At 32.5% G+C, this 20,699-nt stretch overlaps 1 protein-coding gene across 1 annotated transcript; it reads left to right on the top strand.

Moving 5' to 3' along the window:
• Positions 1-8,383: 8,383 nt before the first annotated feature.
• On the top strand, positions 8,384-10,806 carry LOC147411336 (polyphenol oxidase, chloroplastic-like). The gene is made up of 2 exons (XM_086447487.1): positions 8,384-9,674; positions 10,136-10,806. Exons 1-2 carry the CDS (start codon positions 8,418-8,420, stop codon positions 10,712-10,714), a joined length of 1,836 nt encoding a protein of 611 aa, XP_086303613.1. The 5' UTR covers positions 8,384-8,417; the 3' UTR covers positions 10,715-10,806.
• Positions 10,807-20,699: the final 9,893 nt, after the last annotated feature.

Genomic DNA, 20,699 nt, shown 5'->3' on the forward strand with positions numbered 1-20,699 from the left:
CAAACAGATTTGATGATTTGCATCAAACATACCTTCCCAGGGTTGGGAAAATCATTCCATCTAATTTTTTAGAAACACTGAGGAGTATCCTTCCAAATCCTTTGATGGAAACCTTGGTCAATAAAAGTTGAGGCCGAAACACTAAATTGCCTTTTGATATTTAATAAATATATTTTTAAATATATAAATAATATTAAGTAATTATCTATATAATAAAAATAATGGGGATTTTTCTTTCTTTCTTTTGTTAAAATTATCTTTTATATTTTTCATTGTAGTAAGAGATTCCACTAAAAGTTATTTATAATCTAAAATCTTACACATGAAACTTTGAGGTGTCTATGAAGGAATCTTTATTTTTTTTTAAGCTCTAAATTTCAACGTGGGTTGGGATTTGGATGTAATGAATTTTGATTTTTTTTTTAAACTATTAATTTCCTATTAGTTAATCTCGGTCTAAGAGATCTTCATTAACATCTATTTTAACAAGGAGGTAAGAACTTATTAAAAAATCAGAGTAAGTCTAGCCTTACTAACTTAGTAAGATCTAAAATCTCACTAAAGGTCATTGAGCTCATCTTGCAGCATCAAAAACATGATCCAATGCCACATGGATGTAGAGGATAGAACTATAAGAACTTTGATAATAATAAATAATAAGAAAAAAGAAGAAGTTATTTTCACCATTGAATATTCATTGTAAATTTGAGAGTTCGACGGAAGTTCAATACATGTCCATTTTCAAAACCTTAGATCAAATTCAAAAAGAAATTTTTTTTGAATTTATTTTTAGATATAAGTTTTTCCATAAAATCTAGAGGGATTGAGGTGTTGGATTGCCAATTTGATAATCCATTTGAGCTCAACTTCTCTTAGTAAGATTTGAAATTTTACTAAGTTGGTAAGAAAATTCTTTTCAGGATTGATCTATTACAACTCTCTTTGTCTCTCATTTTGATTTCTTAGCTTTTGTTCTTAAATCGTCTTCCACTGATTTCGGATTCATTATTTTAAACTTTTGACCTGGGATTTGTTGTATCAGCCTCTGCGTTTTGTATCAAACAACTTTTTTTTGAGTAAGTTTGATTTGATCCTTGTTTTTAGATGGATGAACTAGAGAGGATTTGTATGGCATAGTTTAATCTAAGTTTGATCTATCTATATGGAAATTTGATGTCTTGTTGATTTAAAAATTTAAGAAAAGTGTTGTTTCTGTTTGTGGTAATGGGAAAATCTTAGGCCCTTTATGGTTGTTGAGATTTTTTTTTCAAAAAATATTTTTTTTCTTCAAATAATAAAACTCTTGAGTATTTTCTACTAATCAGGGCCAACCTAGAAATTATCCAAGAGTCTTCTAGGTGGAACCTTAGATTCTTTGAATAATTATTGGGAATTTTTTTGTAGTTGATCTATTAGCTAGTTTTAAGAACATATCAATTGAATCCCCGTAGGAATTAGTTTTATACTTCATTTTCATTATCTAATTCTTTGATTTACTATTGAATTATTAACCTGTTTAGTGGTATTGGTTGTCAACTTAGGCTAGTTTTATGTAATTTCACAAAGTTGCGATGAATCCTCAAGAGGATTGAACCAAATTGCCAATTAGTGATTTCTTTTTTTTTTTTTGTAATTTAATAATTTTTTATTTCAAACTGAACCAAAAAGAAAGTGGATTGAGGTAATGAGAATTAATGGATATGATCACACTTGAATTAACAAAAAGACATGGTTTTAGACAAAATTGAAAGAAACTTTGATGATAATGACGATCATACAAGACATTAGCCCCCCTTATGTATAACAACATGCTCTAAATATTCTATGCTCGTACTTCATTTCTTACATAGGCAATTGTAATTTACTTGGGTTGTTATGGTTAGATTATGTTGCTTGGAAGATCAAATATTATCCATAACCATTCTTCCCCTTGCTATTATAGTGAGATTTCTTAAACTTTGCACCTCATGAATTATCGTTGTAGGAAGGTTTCATTGAATAAAAATAGGAGAAAAGGCTGCCAATATTTCCCTTGACAATCTAAGTAAGCTCATGTCCTCTATTTTTATTATATTTATAATGTTTTATTTATTCTTTACTTGTTTGATAGTCTTAATGCACTCATCTGTTACTAGCAGAGGATGGATTATTCTAATCACAGAGAGCATTAGCACATTGTGATTATTCTAATCATAGAGTATTACCCCATGTTAGAACCACCATAATGGATAAAAATAGTTTAGATAGTTTAATGGTAGTGGCACTGAGATCATAAAAAAGTTGAACGTGACTCGTAAACAGTGTTTGTTGCATCACATTGGAAGCTGTGTGTTGATGAGGTTGAGGTAATTTTTTGCTGGAGTTTTAGTTCTGACCCCTTGATCTAACTTTGGCTAAACAATCCTTCAATTTTTTGTTTGTTGAAGAAGTTTTTATGAGAATTTTTTTTTTTTTTTCTTTGTTTGTTTTTGATAAGTAAGCTTTAAGGTTTGCAAGGTGTGCATCTCAATAATTCAGACTGTAGATATACTTGCTCGAGAATGGCTTACCGTCATTTTCACGCATGAGATCTGACGTACAGTATGGACCTATGTTTTCTTTTTTATCCTTTTTATTTATTTATAAATGTATATGAAAAATAAAGTATAAACTCCTATTTTCAATGTCGTCTTCATAGAGTGGTTGAACAATTTTATTTAGATTGGACAAGGGTTTTATTTTAGTTTGAAATTGATTACTTGATTGTTCTTTCATCTTGGTTTTATTAGTTTTGATTAGTTTTGCTGTTGTTTGTAGTCTACCTTTTGAGACCTTTCTTAAAGCTTGATTGATTATCTATATGCTTGTTTTAATTGTTATTTAATTATGGAGTTGACTTGTGCTGCTACTTCAAGTTCATTTTGAAACGTCAATTTTTAGTGGTTGGGGGGATGCTCTTGGGTATTTAAATTAGGCGTGGCAATGGGTGGGATTTTAGACATTCCATCTCTCTAGTAGTTGGGTTTGACTATTTTTCCATATTGGTGTCTTAGAAGCACTTACGGGCTTGTCTTGATCAAGGCCATTATGAAAAAAATCATGTTTCAACTAACTAAGTTGGCTGGTTTTTTTACTTTCTTCGTGCATCCACAAAAAAGTGGGCCAAACTTTCCACAGAAATGTCTATGATAGGATTGGAATGATCATATTTGGTGGAAGGAGGGAGGGAGGGGGGGGGGGGAGGGAGTATTATTTTTCTAGCTTGTATTATATATAAAGTTCTTTAATATGAGATTTTAGCATTACTTAATTTGATTTTAGCATTACTTAATTTGAATATAGGTATCTAATTGGATTTAAATACGGAGACCAGTGATATTTTTTTTTTCTTTTTTCCGGATTTGAATTCATGTAATTCATTTTACTTATAAAAAAAACTACAGCATGTTTGGTGAACTAAATCATTATTTTTCTATTGAAGTATCAGTTCATAGTGTAATGAAACTTATCTCTCTTTTGTTGTTTTAAGTTTACTATAGCACATTTAGTGATACTTTATAAATATGGCTAGCCTCAGGTATCTTCTGTTAGTATCAATCTTGCAATAGAGACAACACTTGTATTGCCTGTATCTGAAGCCAAGGCTACACCGAATTAAGAGAGAGAATTGCAAAGCACTTGACGAATTGTGGATTTAAATCTTTCAAGGTCAGACTTTTGTACGATATTAACATTTTTATGACCATCCATCCTTAACACATTAATATGTGCCTTAGTTGGCTACACTTTTTATTTTTGTGGTTGTGATTTATGTTCTTCGTAGCCTCTAATTATAATATGAATAGAACTTTCGAAATTATTATGGACAAAAAAAAAAAAAAAATCAGCTTAATGTAATTTCTAGTAGTTGGATTCGACTATTTTTCCATATCAGTGTCTTAGAAGCACTTACGGGCTTGTCTTGATCAAGGCCATCATATTAGAGGTTCTGCACAACACCATCTTATTTTGAATCACAACACATCTCATACACTGGATGCCACCACCAATATCAGTAACTAGGGAAGGTTGGCAGCCAATGTAACATTATGGCACCACCACCAATCTCAAAAACTCTTGGTTTATTAATCTTATAGTTTCTCATTGTTCTCAGCACCTAATATAACATCAATTAGATGTTGTTTAATGGCAACTAGGTCAATTCAATCTTGTTGTAACCTTATCAAAATTGCAGTCAAAGCTCTTTCAATAGAGATTACTATATCCATATAAAATTTGTAGTCAAAGCTCTTTCAGTTGCTATGATCACCATATCCACACATAGTTAAGTAGTCATAACAGCCCATTTGAAAAACTGCCATCTATGATAACACCCCACTCCCACCAATATCAGACCACTGCCCAACAATCCCACCTTTGCATATTCTTCTTTACCATAAAGTCAGGAAGAGCTTTACCACTCTACACACCCACACAACATTTCAACTTATCCAACTCACAAGAACTCCTCTTTTGTATACTATTTTATTTTAACATTATAAACAATTCATTTTATGTGAATCTAGTATAAAATGATATTTTGAGAAAAATATACATTTGTATGCATGAAAAATATAAATTTTTCATCTCATTCAACATAAATTTTCACAAATGCTTTCAATTGTAATTTTATTATCTTTTTGGTTTTTCCACTCATCCATCTCAATATCCTCATCTTTGCCATGTTCAATCTATTTACATTGTTTCTTCTTGACAAGCAACATTTTTATATTGTCCAAGTCATCAAGTTAACTTGCTGAATATTTAGCATAGGTAAGTAGCTTTAAATTGTGATAAAAATTTTGTAAGAAATACAAAATAAACCTACTCCAATGAACAATATTCAGATCCAACCAAAACTTAACCATCTCACATGCTAGAGGACAGCACAGCTAGTTACCAAATTAATTTAATCATGTACAAGGGCAGATGCAAGGAATTTGCTTCATACTGTAGGCAGTCCACCAGCCATGCATATTGGCTGATTTGGTAATGTCCATGACACCACGAGTTTTTTTTGTCATCCTTGTGTTTCCCTTTATAAACAACTCTTTATAAAGAAACATGATAATTCAAAGCATATATATTACTGGCATAAAAATTTACAGCATACTTCAAAGCATATAAAGATTTAAAGACTTCTACAATAAGTATACTTCAAAGCAAATATACCACACAATGGTATGCTAGAGCAACTAATAAAGTTCTTCATATAACAAATTATATTAATACTTAATTTATCACCCATCACTGTCAATATAACAAAATTGTTTAATATCTTGTTTTGTGCATTTCGGGGTAAAGATACGTATTTGTTATCACAAATAAGAAAGTGTTAACTTACGCAAGTTGAATTATCTAATGAAGAAAAAAGAACTTAAAAACCTTAAATTCTTGACAATAGACTCTTAACATATAACTATAATATATTAATGCTTCATGGTGATGAGGTGTATCTGAAATTCCTCTGACATAGCTCTTCTCCATTCTTGATGTTTAACAGCAACTGTGATAGAGAAGGAAGTTGTGTGGTTGATGTACAAGGTGAAAAGACATGATGTAGATGATTATTGGGTGATGTGTTGGTTTGTAGACTCGTGAGCATATTCATTGTTGGCTATTGCATAGTCATCTACTAACCATAGATCCAACTGAAAATTACTTAACAATTGTAGAAAACCCAATCTTTCTTCTTCTATTCTCCTTGTAAAATTCCTCTTTTCTGGAGCTGAAAAAAGGGTTTTGAGGACATCAGTTGGTTTGTAGAGATGATTTCTTGGAGATAAGAGGGTTAGGTGGCCTTGTGATTCAATTGGAATCTTGGGTCAGCAAATAAATGCTGCAAAGTGCAATATCAGGGACACCCATATCTGGAAATTTTGCTTCACTCAAGATCAGGTTGTTGTCAGGTAGTTTGCTCAAGACTTCATCTTTAGTACTCAGCAAAAAATTAGTCTTTTTTTAGTTTTAGTTTTATTAACAGAGATGATACTTTTATGCTTATTTCAATATTCTCATTTTAGACTTTGTTTTGATGGGTTTGATCTTGTTTTCTAATTCCTATCTATTTTAGTGGTATGTTCATGTATCTATGACATAGGTTTTAGCTATGGAAGTCTTTATTGGAATGGGAATGTGATATTCTTTTGCTCTTGATCCCTTCTGTGAGAATAAATAATGGGTATTTATATTTTTATTGAAATGGGTATGATAAATTTTTGCTCTCGATCCCTTTTGTGAGAATAAATGATGGGTTTTTGTATATTTTATTTGGTGTACGCGTAAGTTTACAGCTCCATCTATCTAGACTTGGCCTCATGCGTCGGTTGGGTTGTCCCCATTTCTCTCTTTCATAGAAGAAACTCTCTTTCCATTCCACATTGCACAATTGACTCCCCAATCCTATATTATATATAATAATTTTTTTTTTAAAAAAAAAGCGTATAGCAGCGGATTTTAATATCCGCCGCTATATGTGTTATATTTTTTTTTTAAAAAAATTGACCTATTGCAACGGATCTTAATATCCGCCGCTATATGTATTATATTCTATTTATTAAAAAATTGACCTATTACAGCGGATCTTAATATCCGCTGCTATATGTATTATATTTTATTTGTTAAAAATTTGACCTATTGCAACGGATATTAATATCCGCCGCTAAAGGTACTACTTGCAACAGCGGAATACATTATCCGTTGCTATACTTAGCGACGGAGGAAACTACAACGGATCTTTGGTTCCGCTGCTCATCGCCGCAATAGCTTTTACCGACGGAAAAATTACCTTGTAGCGGCGGAAAAATCCGCCGCTGTAGATCAAAAATGTTGTGGTGGTGGCACTAATAATAAAAAAAAAAAGAGGGATGGCGCTGTAAAAAATCATAAATTATAACTTAAACGCACCATGCAATCTCGACCGTCCGATTCAACAATATCCAACGGTCGGATTTCTTTTGTTAAAACGACTGATAAAACAGAGGCATCCAAACGCCTCCCATACTATAAATACTAAATATATACCCATCAAGTATCCATTAAAATAGATATAATTTCTTTAATAAGAGCAGATAAGTACCTGATAAAAGAGACAATTATTTTTTATTGAGAAAAAAATCTAACTTATAATTTCTGACAACACGATTATCAGATAAGTAGTTTTGTTACTTTATCAAAGGGTGGGGTCTCTTATTCCTCAGCTTACTCAAAATGGAAAAAAATTGACAAGAAAATTGGAGAATTATGATATATAGAGTATTTGTTTGTACTTGAAAATTTGAAGGAATGAAGAATAAGAATGGCTGTTTATGTATAAAAAAAAAAAAAAACCTATATGATCTTTATATTTTAATTTCAATTGACGAGCATTTACTTCAAGACACCTCTTGGTAAATACTTAATTAATATAATTATAGATATAATGAATTTACTAGTCAAGTAAACATTAGATATTCAAGGAGGCCTGATTCTTTTGACGCCCCTAAGATGGTTACCCAAAATCAGATCTAAAAATGACTAGGTCCACGATGATGGAGCCCAAAACCTACTAATTAGTTTCAGGTAAGTTAGGACTTTGGGTTCTGTAAAACTCCTTATGTGTATCATATTATTAGTTAGCTTAGAATTGATGAGTTTCATAACATGAAAAAAAATTCTATATTTGATGGCCCAAGCCATTGAATTTCAGAATATTTTCCTACTTTATCAAGTTGGCCACGTGAATAAACCTTACTTTATTTATCCTTCTATGATGACTATCTTAGTAAGATTTCAAATCTTACTAAGAGTCGTTGGGCTCTCATGAATTATCAAATTAACAATCTAATAGCAGAATCTTTCATGTTTCATGGAAAAGTGCAGATTAAAAATATAAAAAAAATAAAAAATCAAACTTTTTAGACTTAATTGTAAGTATTGAAAATGGATTGCTGCTAAACTCTAAATTTTAAAATTAAAATTGAAAGGTGAAAATTAACTGTTTTTTTGAAATTTAATTTTTGGAATTCTTAGAATTTTGTCCTTTATAATCTTGTGACATCAGTTTATGTTTTTGTATGATACAAATTAATTCCGTTGGAATCCACTCCAAGTAATGTTAAATAACAGATTAACCACATAAATTTGGATTGTATGACCTGGATCCCCATTCCAGGGTTTGATCCGTAACAAACTTGATAAAATGAGGTTTGGTGGGTTCGTAGAGTTGTTTTAATAAAAATGCAACAGTTGGATCTGCCCGGTAAATTTCTCTTTTAAATAGGATTTACGTCGACCACGTGCCTTAATAATGGAGCCAGCTTGACTCTTTCCTTATCTCTATATAAACCATCACGTTCCCAAAATACACTCACAATACTCAGTACTCCCTCTCGTTCAAAACCCCCAATATTATTGAAACAATGTCATCTTTCCCTCTGTTGGCCTTACCCACCACCATCATCCCCTCAACTACTCCTGAAAATCGTCTAAGAAAGAGAGCAAAAAAGGATCGTGTAGGCTGCAAACGCATAGCTTATAATACAACAAGCTGTGATCTTAAACAAAGAAAAGAAGGAGAAAACCGATATGGGACGACGATAGACAGAAGAAATGTTCTTCTTGGTTTGGGTGGGTTGTATGGTGCCATAACCAGTACTATTGGTACCCAAGAAGGAGGCAACATGACAGCCATTGCCGAGCCAGTGCAACCACCTGACATAACTAAGTGCAATCTTATACCACCTGGCGAGAATGATCCACTGTTCAAGGAGTGTTGCCCCCCTTATAGCAAAATTCCCGGCGTTACAATCAAGGATTTCGTACCCCCAAGCAAAGATGAGTCATTACGTGTAAGAAAACCAGCTCACATGTTAACCAAAGAGGAGTTAGACAAGTTTAAAGAAGCCATAGCTAAAATGAAGGCTCTCGCACCTGATGATCCGTGGAACTTCTACCAGCAGGCCAAAATGCACTGCACATTCTGTGATGATGCTTATAAGCAGGTAAACTCATCGGAGGCTCTGCAAGTCCATGGAAACTGGCTGTTTGCCCCATGGCATCGATACTACATCTACTTCTGGGAGAGGAAACTAGGTAAACTCATCGGTGATCCAACTTTCACGATTCCTTACTGGAATTATGATACAGCCAAAGGCATGTATATGCCAGAGATATACTTGGATAAATGCTCTCCTTTGTACAACTATAATCGCAACCAAAATCACAGTCATTTACTGCTGGATTACCAGTATGATATTAAAGAAGGAGACATTGGCGGAGACATTGATGAGGTGATCGCATGCAATTATAGTTATTTGGCAAACAAAGTGTATGATAGAGAAGCAATAGCCCAACCCTCCCTTTTCATGGGAATACCTGTGAAGGCTGGAGGATCAGACTCCACATACGGTAGTTTGGAGAGTCTACACAACACAGTACACAGTTGGACAGGCACAGATAAGGAGCCTTACTATGACATGGGCGTCCTCTACACAGCTGCACGTGACCCTATTTTCTTTGGAGTCCATGCAAATGTGGATCGAATGTGGAACATTTTCAGTCGTATGAGAAATCAAAATAAAAAGTCTAAAAATTACATTCCTGAATTCAACGACCGTGATTGGCTCGATGCTGCTTTCATCTTCTATGACGAGAACTGCAATGTGGTTAAGGTTAAGGTTTGTCTCTCTCTCTCTCTCTCTCTCTCTCGTTTGTGTTTGACTCTTCGAGCTTTTTACTGTCCAACAAAGGGTAAAGGGTAAGAAGTAAGGCTACCCTTACTAACTTATAACATTTTAAATCTTATTAAGGATTGTTGAGCTCACCTTGTGACTTCCAAAAATATGATCCGATCCCACAAGGATGTAGAAGAAGAATTTTATGAAGTTGTCTACAAAATAAATGACGATTTACGGTTGTTGAACTTGTTTTGATGGGATTAGAAGTTTTAGAATGAGCTGATTTTTGAGGATGATCTTGTGATAGAGATCATCCTCACAAAAATTTAGCTCATTCTGAAACTTTTAACGGCAAAAACAATTCGGCTATGGCGTGGGTTGCTTTTATTAATTCGTTGGGGTGCTTTTATAACTACCCTTATTTTTATTTCCTTTTAAAAAAAATATAAAATAAAATATAGGTAAAGGACTGTCTCACACCGGAACAACTCCGATACACCTACTACGATCTGAAGACCCCCCTACCCAAGAAGTTCATACGTAAGATACCAGCTAAAAGAGCGGCTGAAGCACTGAAACGCTCCTCAGGTTCCGAATTTGGATCAAAGCCACGATTTCTCACTGAGCCCATTCGAGCTGTTGTTTCGAGGCAAAAGATATCTCGTAGCATGTCTGAGAAAGATAAAGAAGTTGAGGTTCTCCTCATCGAAGGCATCGAGTATCAAAAAGGGAAACCTGCAAGAGTTGACATTTATGTCACGGCCAAGGGTAATGTTGGTGACATTGGAGAACTAGCTGGTAGCTTTATAAATGTTCCGCACGGACACCATAAGGAAGAAACCTCACAGGCGAGCCTTGAGTTGGGTATAACGACTTTGCTGGAAGATATTGACGCCCAAGGCTCGGAAGAATTGATCGTGACATTATTGCCTCGATCGGGAGACATAACTGTGGGAGGGGTTCGTGTGAAGCTGGTCCCTATTAAAGATGATGGTGATATTGGTTATGAGCTGGAAGGTGGACTTGTTGAAGCTTACTGAGACCAACTCATCATATAGATCTCAGTTTTCTTCTATGTTTGTATACTGAGACATCTATCTATCTATTATCTAAATAAAGATGTCGTTTGGTTTCTCTATGTTATCAGGTTTCCTTGACACATCGTTTTGGTTTGGATTTGTAGGCAAGTATTGATTCGAATTTGGAATCAATGTTTTAGAAACCAAACCAATAATTAAATCTATTTTGCTCAATTGGTTGGACCGGGTCCTATTCCGTCGAACCAATTTTGTTTGTTACACGGGTCCTTTGTTTTCTCATAACATCTTCATAAAATATTCATGATGAATAAATAAAATATACGATTTAAAAAATTAAATTTCACTTTGTAAATCGACAATAGTACTAAATACTAACATATTTTGTAAACAAATATTGATGAACAACCTCCATGAAATCTAAGTAAAATATAAACAAAAATTTTAAAATTCTTGATGATGAAATTAACAAAATAAATAATTAATAAACAAAATATTTGAAAATTTTCTTTTTCCTCAAATCTTTCATTTTCTGTGAAGTTTCGTAGTATTTCAATGTTTTATCTTTATTTTATGAAAAATAAAAAATCCTAAAAAATATTTTGATTTAATTAAGGATATTTTTTTTAGTTATTTGAAGATCCATAATATTTGGTTGAGTAAATTGATAGATTTTATTTTTTAGAATTTTAATTATGGTTGGTTTCTATATTTATTTGGTGCTCAAAATTCTTGATTGATATATATTTTTTTGTTAGAAATTTTATTTATAGTAGATTTTTATAATTATTTGATACTAACAAATCTAGATTTTATTTGTTAGAATTTTGGTTATGGTAGGTTTTTATATTTATTTGGCATTAAAAATCCAAACATGTAAATTACGGATTAGATTTTCAGATTTTATAATTTTGCAAGAGAGAGAATTACTAGAAACTTTTCAATTTTTCAAGAACCAGTTCTTGGAAACCGATGGTTGGTTAAACCGCCGGTTTTCAGAATTGAACTGATTTTTATAGGAAATCCCCCGACGAACTGTCGGTCCAATTCAAATTTTAAAATACTGATTGGAATCATATATGTAGGGGCTTAAAGGATTTGATGATTTGCATCGAACATACCTTCCCAGGGTTGGGAAAATTATTCCATCTAATTTTTAGAAGCACTGAAAACCAAATCCTTTGATAAGGCTTGTATTCTCTGAAAACCAGGGACGGGTCAATACAAGTTGAGGCCGAAACACTAAATTGCCTTTTTGATATTTAATATATATATTTTTAAATATATAAATGATATTAAGTAATTATCTATATAATAAAAATAATGAGGATTTTTCTTTCTTTCTTTTGTTAAAATTATCTTTTATATTTTTCATGGTAGTAAGAGATTCCACTAAAAGTTATTTATAATCTAAAATCTTACAAAATTTTAATTAAAGTATGATTTATCATAGCATTATCATACACATGAAACTTTGAGGTGTCTATGAAGGAATCTTTAATTTTTTTTTAACCTCTAAATTTCAACGTGGGTTGGGATTTGGATGTAATGAATTTTGATTTTTTTTTTTTTTTAACTATTAATTTCCTATTAGTTAATCTCGGTCTAAGAGATCTTCATTAACATCTATTTTAACAAGGAGGTAAGAACTTATTAAAAAATCAGAGTAAGTCTAGTCTTACTAACTTAGTAAGATCTAAAATCTCACTAAAGGTCATTGAGCTCATCTTGCGGCATCAAAAACATGATCCAATGCCACATGGATGTAGAGGATAGAACTGTAAGAACTTTGATAATAATAATAATAATAATAAAGAAGTTATTTTCACCATTGAATATTCATTGTAAATTTGAGAGTTCGACGGAAGTTCAATACACGTCCATTTTCAAAACCTTAGATCAAATCCAAAAAGAATTTTTTTTTTTTTAATTTGTTTTTAGATATAAGTTTTTCCATGAAATCTAGAGGGATTGAGGTGTTAGATTGCCAATTTGATAATCCATTTGAACTCAACTTCTCTTAGTAAGATTTGAAATCTTACGAAGTTGGTAAGAAAATTCTTTTCCTAAAAATAACAATGGGTGGTAGGTGGGACGCAGTTTTACGTTAACAAATTTTTGTTGAGGCTTTGGGCAAGGGTATATCAAGAATCCTTAAACAATTGCCTAAGTGACCTTTTTCTTCAGCCTGCCCTGTAGATAACCCTTGATTAACTTAAGATGACCCAAATACAACCTTCTTCTATTACCAAGAATCCATCTTTGTCAATCTCTTTGGCGTTAGTATTGTTCATGAATTAATTTTATTTTAAATTCACAAGAGAGGGATAATTTAAAAAGCCTTTATTTATCTTCATCCTTTCAAATTAGAAGCTATATTGTATAGAAATTTGAGTTGTTATTAAATCGTGTCAACAGCAAATAACAATCCCGTAATGCAATTAAGGTTGAATTCAGGCTTTTCTTTTCTTTTCTTGTCGGTATGGAAAAACTTGAAGATAAAAGGCAATTTCAATTATTTTATACTAGGTATGGGCAACAAGGTTGGGTATATCCTAAGTGATTCGATAATTATAAAAAAAAATATAAATAAAAAAAACACAAGTGGGTACTCTCGCTAATAATTTAATGGTTGTTTAATTTATTTAGCTTTGAAGACTGGGGAGTGATGTCCACGTTTCACCAACTTATTGAAACAAGTTTAATATCACGTGCTTATCTTTTGATTAACTAGCTGTCAAATATCCACCATTTTTTGTATTTTATTACACAATTTCACTTTCTGTGAATTGATAGGCGAAAGAGTGGTCCAAAAAATAGTATATATTTGATAATCATACATTATAAAACCCATTTGCCATTTAATAATACTCTCTTCCCACGCTCACGATATCCTCGTGTATTAATTATGCTTTCAACCACAAACATGAATTATTTGCAATAAGTGTACCCATTGCTTGGAGGAGGGAGCAGATCCTCATCCCATTTTTCTTAAGAGTTATGATCCACAACAACAGTGTCCCATTCCTTAACATAGGGATGGTGTCTACGTGGCCTGTTTTAGTAAGAATTTAAGACGCATTGGACTCTTAACTAAGCCGTTCTGCCATATGGCATGCAGTTCAATTTTTTTTCTTTTTCGAGAAATAAGTGCCACATACATACTATATTTTGTTTTAGGAATGGGATCGTGGCTCTTTTTCTTGTAGCTCTCTATAACTATTGTCAACGGTTGAAAGTGTGCCACATCATTAAGATGATTACCATTCAATCAATTAAATTTATATTTTTTTTCAAATCGTAACTAAACCTTGAGTGCTAGAGGACTGAGTTGTTATTTTTTTTTTCAATATGATGTTCTATGGAGTGTTGGACAAGAGAATAGGAAAAAGGTCTACAATTATGAGTGATTTTTTGCTCACATCCTTGTGATATGTGATTCAAAATAGTCAAAAATCAATATGAAAAATTTCTCCCTTGCACAAATGGATTATCACATCAACAATCTTGTTGGAATAATGAATGATAAATTTTAAGTTGGTTTTGTCTCAATTATAAAATCTGGGTTCATACCAACAGTCATTTGGGTAGTTACAAAACTTGTTCATAACAGTCATGTGGATAGAAAATCATTATGAGTTGCGATAATTTTTCCAAGAGTTATGTACCTCTACAAAGAGGTGTAAATATATATTTTTCATCATAACAGTCACGTGGATAGAAAATTGTTAAGAGTTGGAAAATGTTGCAATACCTTTTCCAAGAGTTTTGTACCTCTACAAAGAGGTGTATTAAATGTATCTCTTTCAAGAAATGTATATCTCTCCAAAAAGAAAATTAATATTTTTTAAATAAATAATATTTATATGTAAATATATAGCATCGGGTTTAGGTTGAATCAGGTTGCCCGTAACTTCAACCCGAATTCAATTCGAATTGAGATTTCCTAACCCAGGCTCAATTCATTTTCCATATAACCTAACCCATGCTCGCCCATCAATCAGGTTGAGTTTGGGCTAGCCCACCCAAGTTGCAGCCCTAACTGCAAATATACATATACATGGAAATCGAAGTTTGGACATACTACAAACAACTACGGACACCCCCCTTCAAAATGGATTTGCGTCCCAAATAAAACATGATGATTCATATTTCATACATATATTATTTAGTAATATCGAACTCAAGTTTTTGTAGCGTCACATTTTACACTACTTTATCCGTTCCACACTTGGATAAAGGAGAAGAGGCATTCATTTTTGTAAATAATTTGATAAAAGAAGAATTATGAAATTTAAAGAAAAATACCAAAGTGATATGGGATAAATTAATTGAACGTTTTAAAAGAATAGTGAAAAAATAATTAAAAATATTATGTGTACATGTGGCATCATCCCATTTAATTATCAGCTCAGAACAATATTTTATTAACAACGAATCTAGACTCTTGGATGAGGATCTATTTGCATCGTATAACTTAGTTCTTGAATCAAGGATTTGGATTTTGATAACCTAATGATTGGTAAAATAACCATTCCTAAATCTAATACGAATCTGATTTGATAATATATGCATGTGTATATATATAGGGTTATCAATGGGTCAATTTCAGTTTCTACCCCTTTTCCAGTTTCGATTATCAAATTAATGGAATTAAACTTCTGTTCTGTCAAAAAATTTCTCCTTAAATGGTTTTGATTAATCTTGAGCTATCGGATTTTATTGTTTTGGTTCTAAGAGATCTGATTCTACTCAGTTCCAATATATAAAAAAAAGTTTCAGAACCACACGTTTTTTCGGGTTGGGAGCAAGTTACCCAAACAGCACGTTCAATTGATAGCATTTTTTGGGGTTTCTCATCTTGATACATCCCATTTTTTTTGTACTTTTTCTTTCTTTTTTTCTTGTTTTTATAAAATTCACTCCAAACCTTATCTACTCCTTTGATGATAAAGGAAAATTGTACCCTCAAACAAAGAAATTCTTTTACAAAGAAATTGATCCGATATTTCACATAATCTCGGATCAACCAGTCAAGTGAATCCATGTATATTGACAGCATCCGGTCCAATTTAAAAAAATTATCCTCTTTGGGTTTCATGCAACCCGTTGTCCAATACTTAACTGAATTTAAAAATTAAAAAAAAAGAGACACTCAAAATACGTTCAATTGATATGGAATGCTCATAGAACAAAAAAATTTTCCTTGTGAGTCGTGATGAAGGCACTTGGTAAATCATACACAGTAGACGTGGAAAAGTCGCATAATTATAGAGTTTTTTTTTTTTGGGATACACAAGGAAAACGATCTATGGTTCTGTTCCCTTGGCATGTCAATCACGTACAAACTGCGTATGATTTACAGTGTGCATTCATCATTATTCTTTTCCTTTTGAATCTTGAGGGGGAAAAAAAATCTGTGGTTCTGTACAATTCCACATCAATTGAGTGTTTGGTTTTTTTTAGTCAGTTTAGCAATCCATATTGACTTTTCTGAGCATCAACTGGTGGAATGATATTCTTAGGGATTCTCTCAGTAAATGAATCCCTAGAAAATCTATACCAAGACTTAGAGATAATCCTTTTAAAAATAAGTAAAGATAAAATTCAATAGCCCAACCGAACCTTTAAATTGGATGTAAATGATTAAAAAAGGGACTTTTCTATCCTCAAATCACGTTTGTCGAACATGAAAGCTGACATGACATGGGAGAAAAAACACAGATTTCCTAGAGATTAGTAATAATTTTAAAGCTTATTACAATTTGCCAGGGATCCGTTACTATTATGATTATCATGCCATTTGACCTCTTGTTCAATAAGAACATGTAGTTTGTTGAAGATTAACTGTTATCTAGGTGCCCAGATATATACTATTATTATTATCTGAATGCCAGCTTTGAATGATCATGGACAAATAATTAGAATAGACAAAGAGCTCTCCATAACTTTTTTAAAAAGAAAAATTTAAAAGTATAATTTGTTAGGGATATGAAACCATTAACTCGTCTTATCTCCTTTTATCTTTAAACTAAGTTGAAGATATCATATCTTATTGGTTACCTATGTCATTGTTGTCATGCTTTTAAAATTTGTCCGAGACCATAACATCTAAATTCGAGTTTCACGTGAGAGAAAGCAAGATTGAAAACCATAGTTTTTTACCTAGAGAGCTGATTTTTTAACTCAAATCAATAGAATAACTCCAAAACTCACTGACGTGGCAAGTGCAAAAATCATGGATTATTTTCCTCAGGATACACAACTACTCATGTTTTATGAGGATTGCAATTGCATATCTTGAGGGGAGAATCTACAGTTCTTGCACATGTCACATTAGTGAGTTTTTGAGTTAGAAAATCATTACACTTTTACCTACAAGGATTGACGGTAAAAACACACACCAGAGAAAAAACAAAACAATGTGATTAAATCAATTTACCATATGACTGTAGGCATTAAAAATTTAAAGAGATTTTGCAAATTTCTAAATTATCAAAAAGTCCTTAAAATCATATTTAGGCCTATGTATTTTTATTAAGGACCCAATGACTGACCTTCTAAAGATTGGATCTTGGGTTGTCATAGATAAAGCTTATGTTCCAAAATAAATCTAAGTGATCCACATATTAAGTATTTGGTCCTACAATGAAAAAAGGAGTTTGGCCCACAACAATCAATAGAATCTTCTAAATCAGATTTGGACGAATTTGACTTTTAGACAAATCAATCAAAACCCTTTAAGTTTGGGCATAATTGAAAAGTTAAAATTCTCTTTAAATTTATAAATATCAAAACATTTTTCATTTGAAAAGGATTTGGATCACTTTCTCTATAAATAAAAAAAACAGAAGATTTCTCTTTAAAGAAGAAGAAGCCCTCAACCCCTCCTTTAGAAATAAAGGAAAGCTCTTTAAGAGACTCGAACTCTGATTAAATAGAAAATTAGGTCAAAAGTCTTTTTCCAAAAGTCAAGAAATACTTCTCAGCCAATAAAGCACAAGGCCCGAAGAGAAGAAATCCATAGAAACCTCTACAAAAATCAAGCACAAACAAAATCATTGTTAAAGCAATCTTGTTCAGCCAATCATGCGTGAAATCCAGAGAAAAGAAAACTACGCACGTCATCTTTTTTTTTGTACTTGACTATTAATCAGAAGAAAACATTGAGATTTATCCTCTCATTTTTATCAAATCAATAAAATCATTTGTGGTCTTATTTCACGAATCTCAAGGTAAATCTATGAAATTTATTGTCAATAGTAACCAATGGCTAAATGTCACGAATCACTATCATCTTTACTACTATAATGAGAGGGGTGGAGTAGGAGTAGTGGGATTGCAATTTGGGTCATTTGGAGTGTAAACCCAGGCTCAATCCAAGTAATAGTTCCCTCAACCTGATATCAACTCAAGCCAACCATTGGGCTTAAGTTCACTAAGGGTATGTTTAATTGCACATGGAAAATAGGGTGGAAAATCAATTTTTCATGAAAAATGATATTTTTCAAGTGTTTGATTGCACATGGAAATGAAAATTCATTTTTCACCTCAATCAAAAAGTCCATCAAAACATGGATTTCACTTTTCCACTCATATGGGTAGGAAAGTGAAATCCATGTTTGGGAAAGTGAAATCCACCCATATTTTCCATCTCCAATTTTTTTACACTCATATCTTCTTCTTCACCACCACCACTACCACCACCATTACACTAACCTCGCCATCGTCACCATCACCATCGTCGTTGCCTTTACCGTCGCCGTCGCTATCACCATCACCGTCATCACCATCTCCGACCAAATTTCTTCTCTCTCTCTTCTTCTTCTTCTCCATCCCTCACCTCCGTCACCACCTCCACCACCATGTTCTCTCCTCATCTTCTTCCTCATTTACCTCCGTCGTCATCGTCATCGTCACCGCCACCACCACCGTCGCCACCGCCGCCACCGCCACTTGTCTTCTTCCTCTCCCCCTTCTCTCAACTTTCTTTCTCCTCCTCCTCCTCTCTTTCTTTTTCTTTTTTCTCATTTAATTTTTCCATGATTTTATCCAAGTAAAATCAACCAATAGAATTTGATTTTCCAACCTTAACTATTTTCCATCACAATTTTTCCATGGATTTCAAATTCCATGGAAAGTCACTTTCCATGCAATCAAACATACCCTAACTAAAATCTTTTAAAATTGGGTTGAGCTCAGGTTAGCCACAATTCAATAATTTTGGGTGATTTGGTCAGGTTGGCTTATTGAATAACCCTAATATTATTTCGATTATCAAATAAATTTTATAACTTAAAGATATGCAACATCAAAAAGAAAATCACTAGTAAATAAAATCGCATACAACCTTCAAATCCATCATCAAGAGAATATTTAGACAAACTATACAAAACCAAAACCTAAATTAATAATATCCAATTCTCCACAAGCCATAATAATAAAATGGAATACAAAAGCTAAATTAAAAAAAAATTCTATAACTAATATTAAAATATTTTATGTATTAGTGCATAGCATTGGGTGCAAGTTGAGTTGGGCCGGCCAAACCCTCAACCTGAATTGAGTTTGGCTTGAAATATTCTAACCTAGCTCAACCCATTTTCTACATAACTTGGCCCAGTATCACCCATAAATTGGGTTGAGTTTGGTTTAGCCATCCCAAGTGGTTGGACACCAAAAATTTGAGTTACCATAAATACCTCTACTTTTATAGTTAAATTTAGAGTTTTGTTATGTGTCCTAAAGGCACACGTTAAAGTGCAATAAATACACCATAAGAATAAGCATCTGGGGGTATTTTGATAAATTAAAAAAAAAAAAAAAAAAACTATTTTTTGAGGATATTTTCAATACAAAATTCAATTTCTCATTGAAAAAGAGAAGTCAAGAAAATTGCTACAACTCAAGATTTGGATGTGTGTTGGAAGAGTGGTAGCAAAAAAAATGAAGGTTTCTTGGTGAGGAAGAAGAAAGAGACGAAAATTTTTAGAAGGTATGGACGTATCAGTATCTATTTTATATTTTTATTTTTTATTTTTTTAATAGTCCTTATACTTGGCAAATCGTTTTCCAATGGGGGTAAGAAAATGATTTGCCACCCAAGACGGCAAATCATAGCTTGTGGGCAAATTCTCTTTCCAATGAATTTGTAATTTTTGTTGCATCAAATCCCCCTGGTCCATGGCAAATCCTTTTCCTTATCATTTTCCTCACAAACAAACAAATGTACTCTTAAATTTAATATAGTTGATAAAATAACAAGAAAATTGGAGTCGTTTTTTACTCACAGTACTCACAAAATCCTCAATGCTTGCCACATCAAACATATGAGGGTAGTTTTGTAACTAATAAGGGTATTTCTGTAAATTAGGAATGCCATTCAATACACATGGGTACATGTGATCGGTGGATCTCAAGTTTCTGTGAGCAATTGCAAATTATAAAAATATCATTTTTAAGTATGTAATGTAATCTTTAAAAACCTGTAAATCAATATTTTAAATTATAAATGAGTTCTTTTGAAAAATGTGCAATGAGTCACCTTGCAAGGTAATAAAATAAATAAAAATAAATTAATAATAACGTGGAGTGCCATTAAAATATATAATTTACAATATCTTCTTAGGAGAAATCGTTGATTGGGGGTGTTTCCCCCTAACAAATAAATATTATAAGGGAAAAAAAAAATTCCAAGAACCATGTGATCAAATATGTTGAATATGCAACCGACCTGTCACATCTGGATCATAAAATACGAATCGATTGGGACGTACAATTGAATTTTTAATAGGAGTTTTTAAACGGGGTATGTCTACCAAACAAAGATCAAAGGGACAAATTAGATTCCAAGAACAACGTGATTAAACAAATTGAGTACACGACAAACCAAAAGATGACAAGTGTCACTATCACAAAAAGATGAAAGGATTCGCTATAATATAATAATGGTTTAGAAGTAGAGAGATTTACTGGGCAGACCTCACTC

This window comes from Akebia trifoliata, chromosome 1, assembly GCF_017979445.1.
Source record: "Akebia trifoliata isolate Shusen 1 chromosome 1, ASM1797944v1, whole genome shotgun sequence".
NCBI classification, from domain to species: domain Eukaryota; kingdom Viridiplantae; phylum Streptophyta; class Magnoliopsida; order Ranunculales; family Lardizabalaceae; genus Akebia; species Akebia trifoliata.

Bases quoted from the DNA above. Each gene is read 5' to 3' on its own strand.
- LOC147411336 (XM_086447487.1), top strand. From the start codon at position 8,418: ATGTCATCTTTCCCTCTGTTGGCCTTACCCACCACCATCATCCCCTCA. The intron at 9,675-10,135 runs GTTTGTCTCTCT...AATAAAATATAG, and splicing joins GCAATGTGGTTAAGGTTAAG to GTAAAGGACTGTCTCACACC.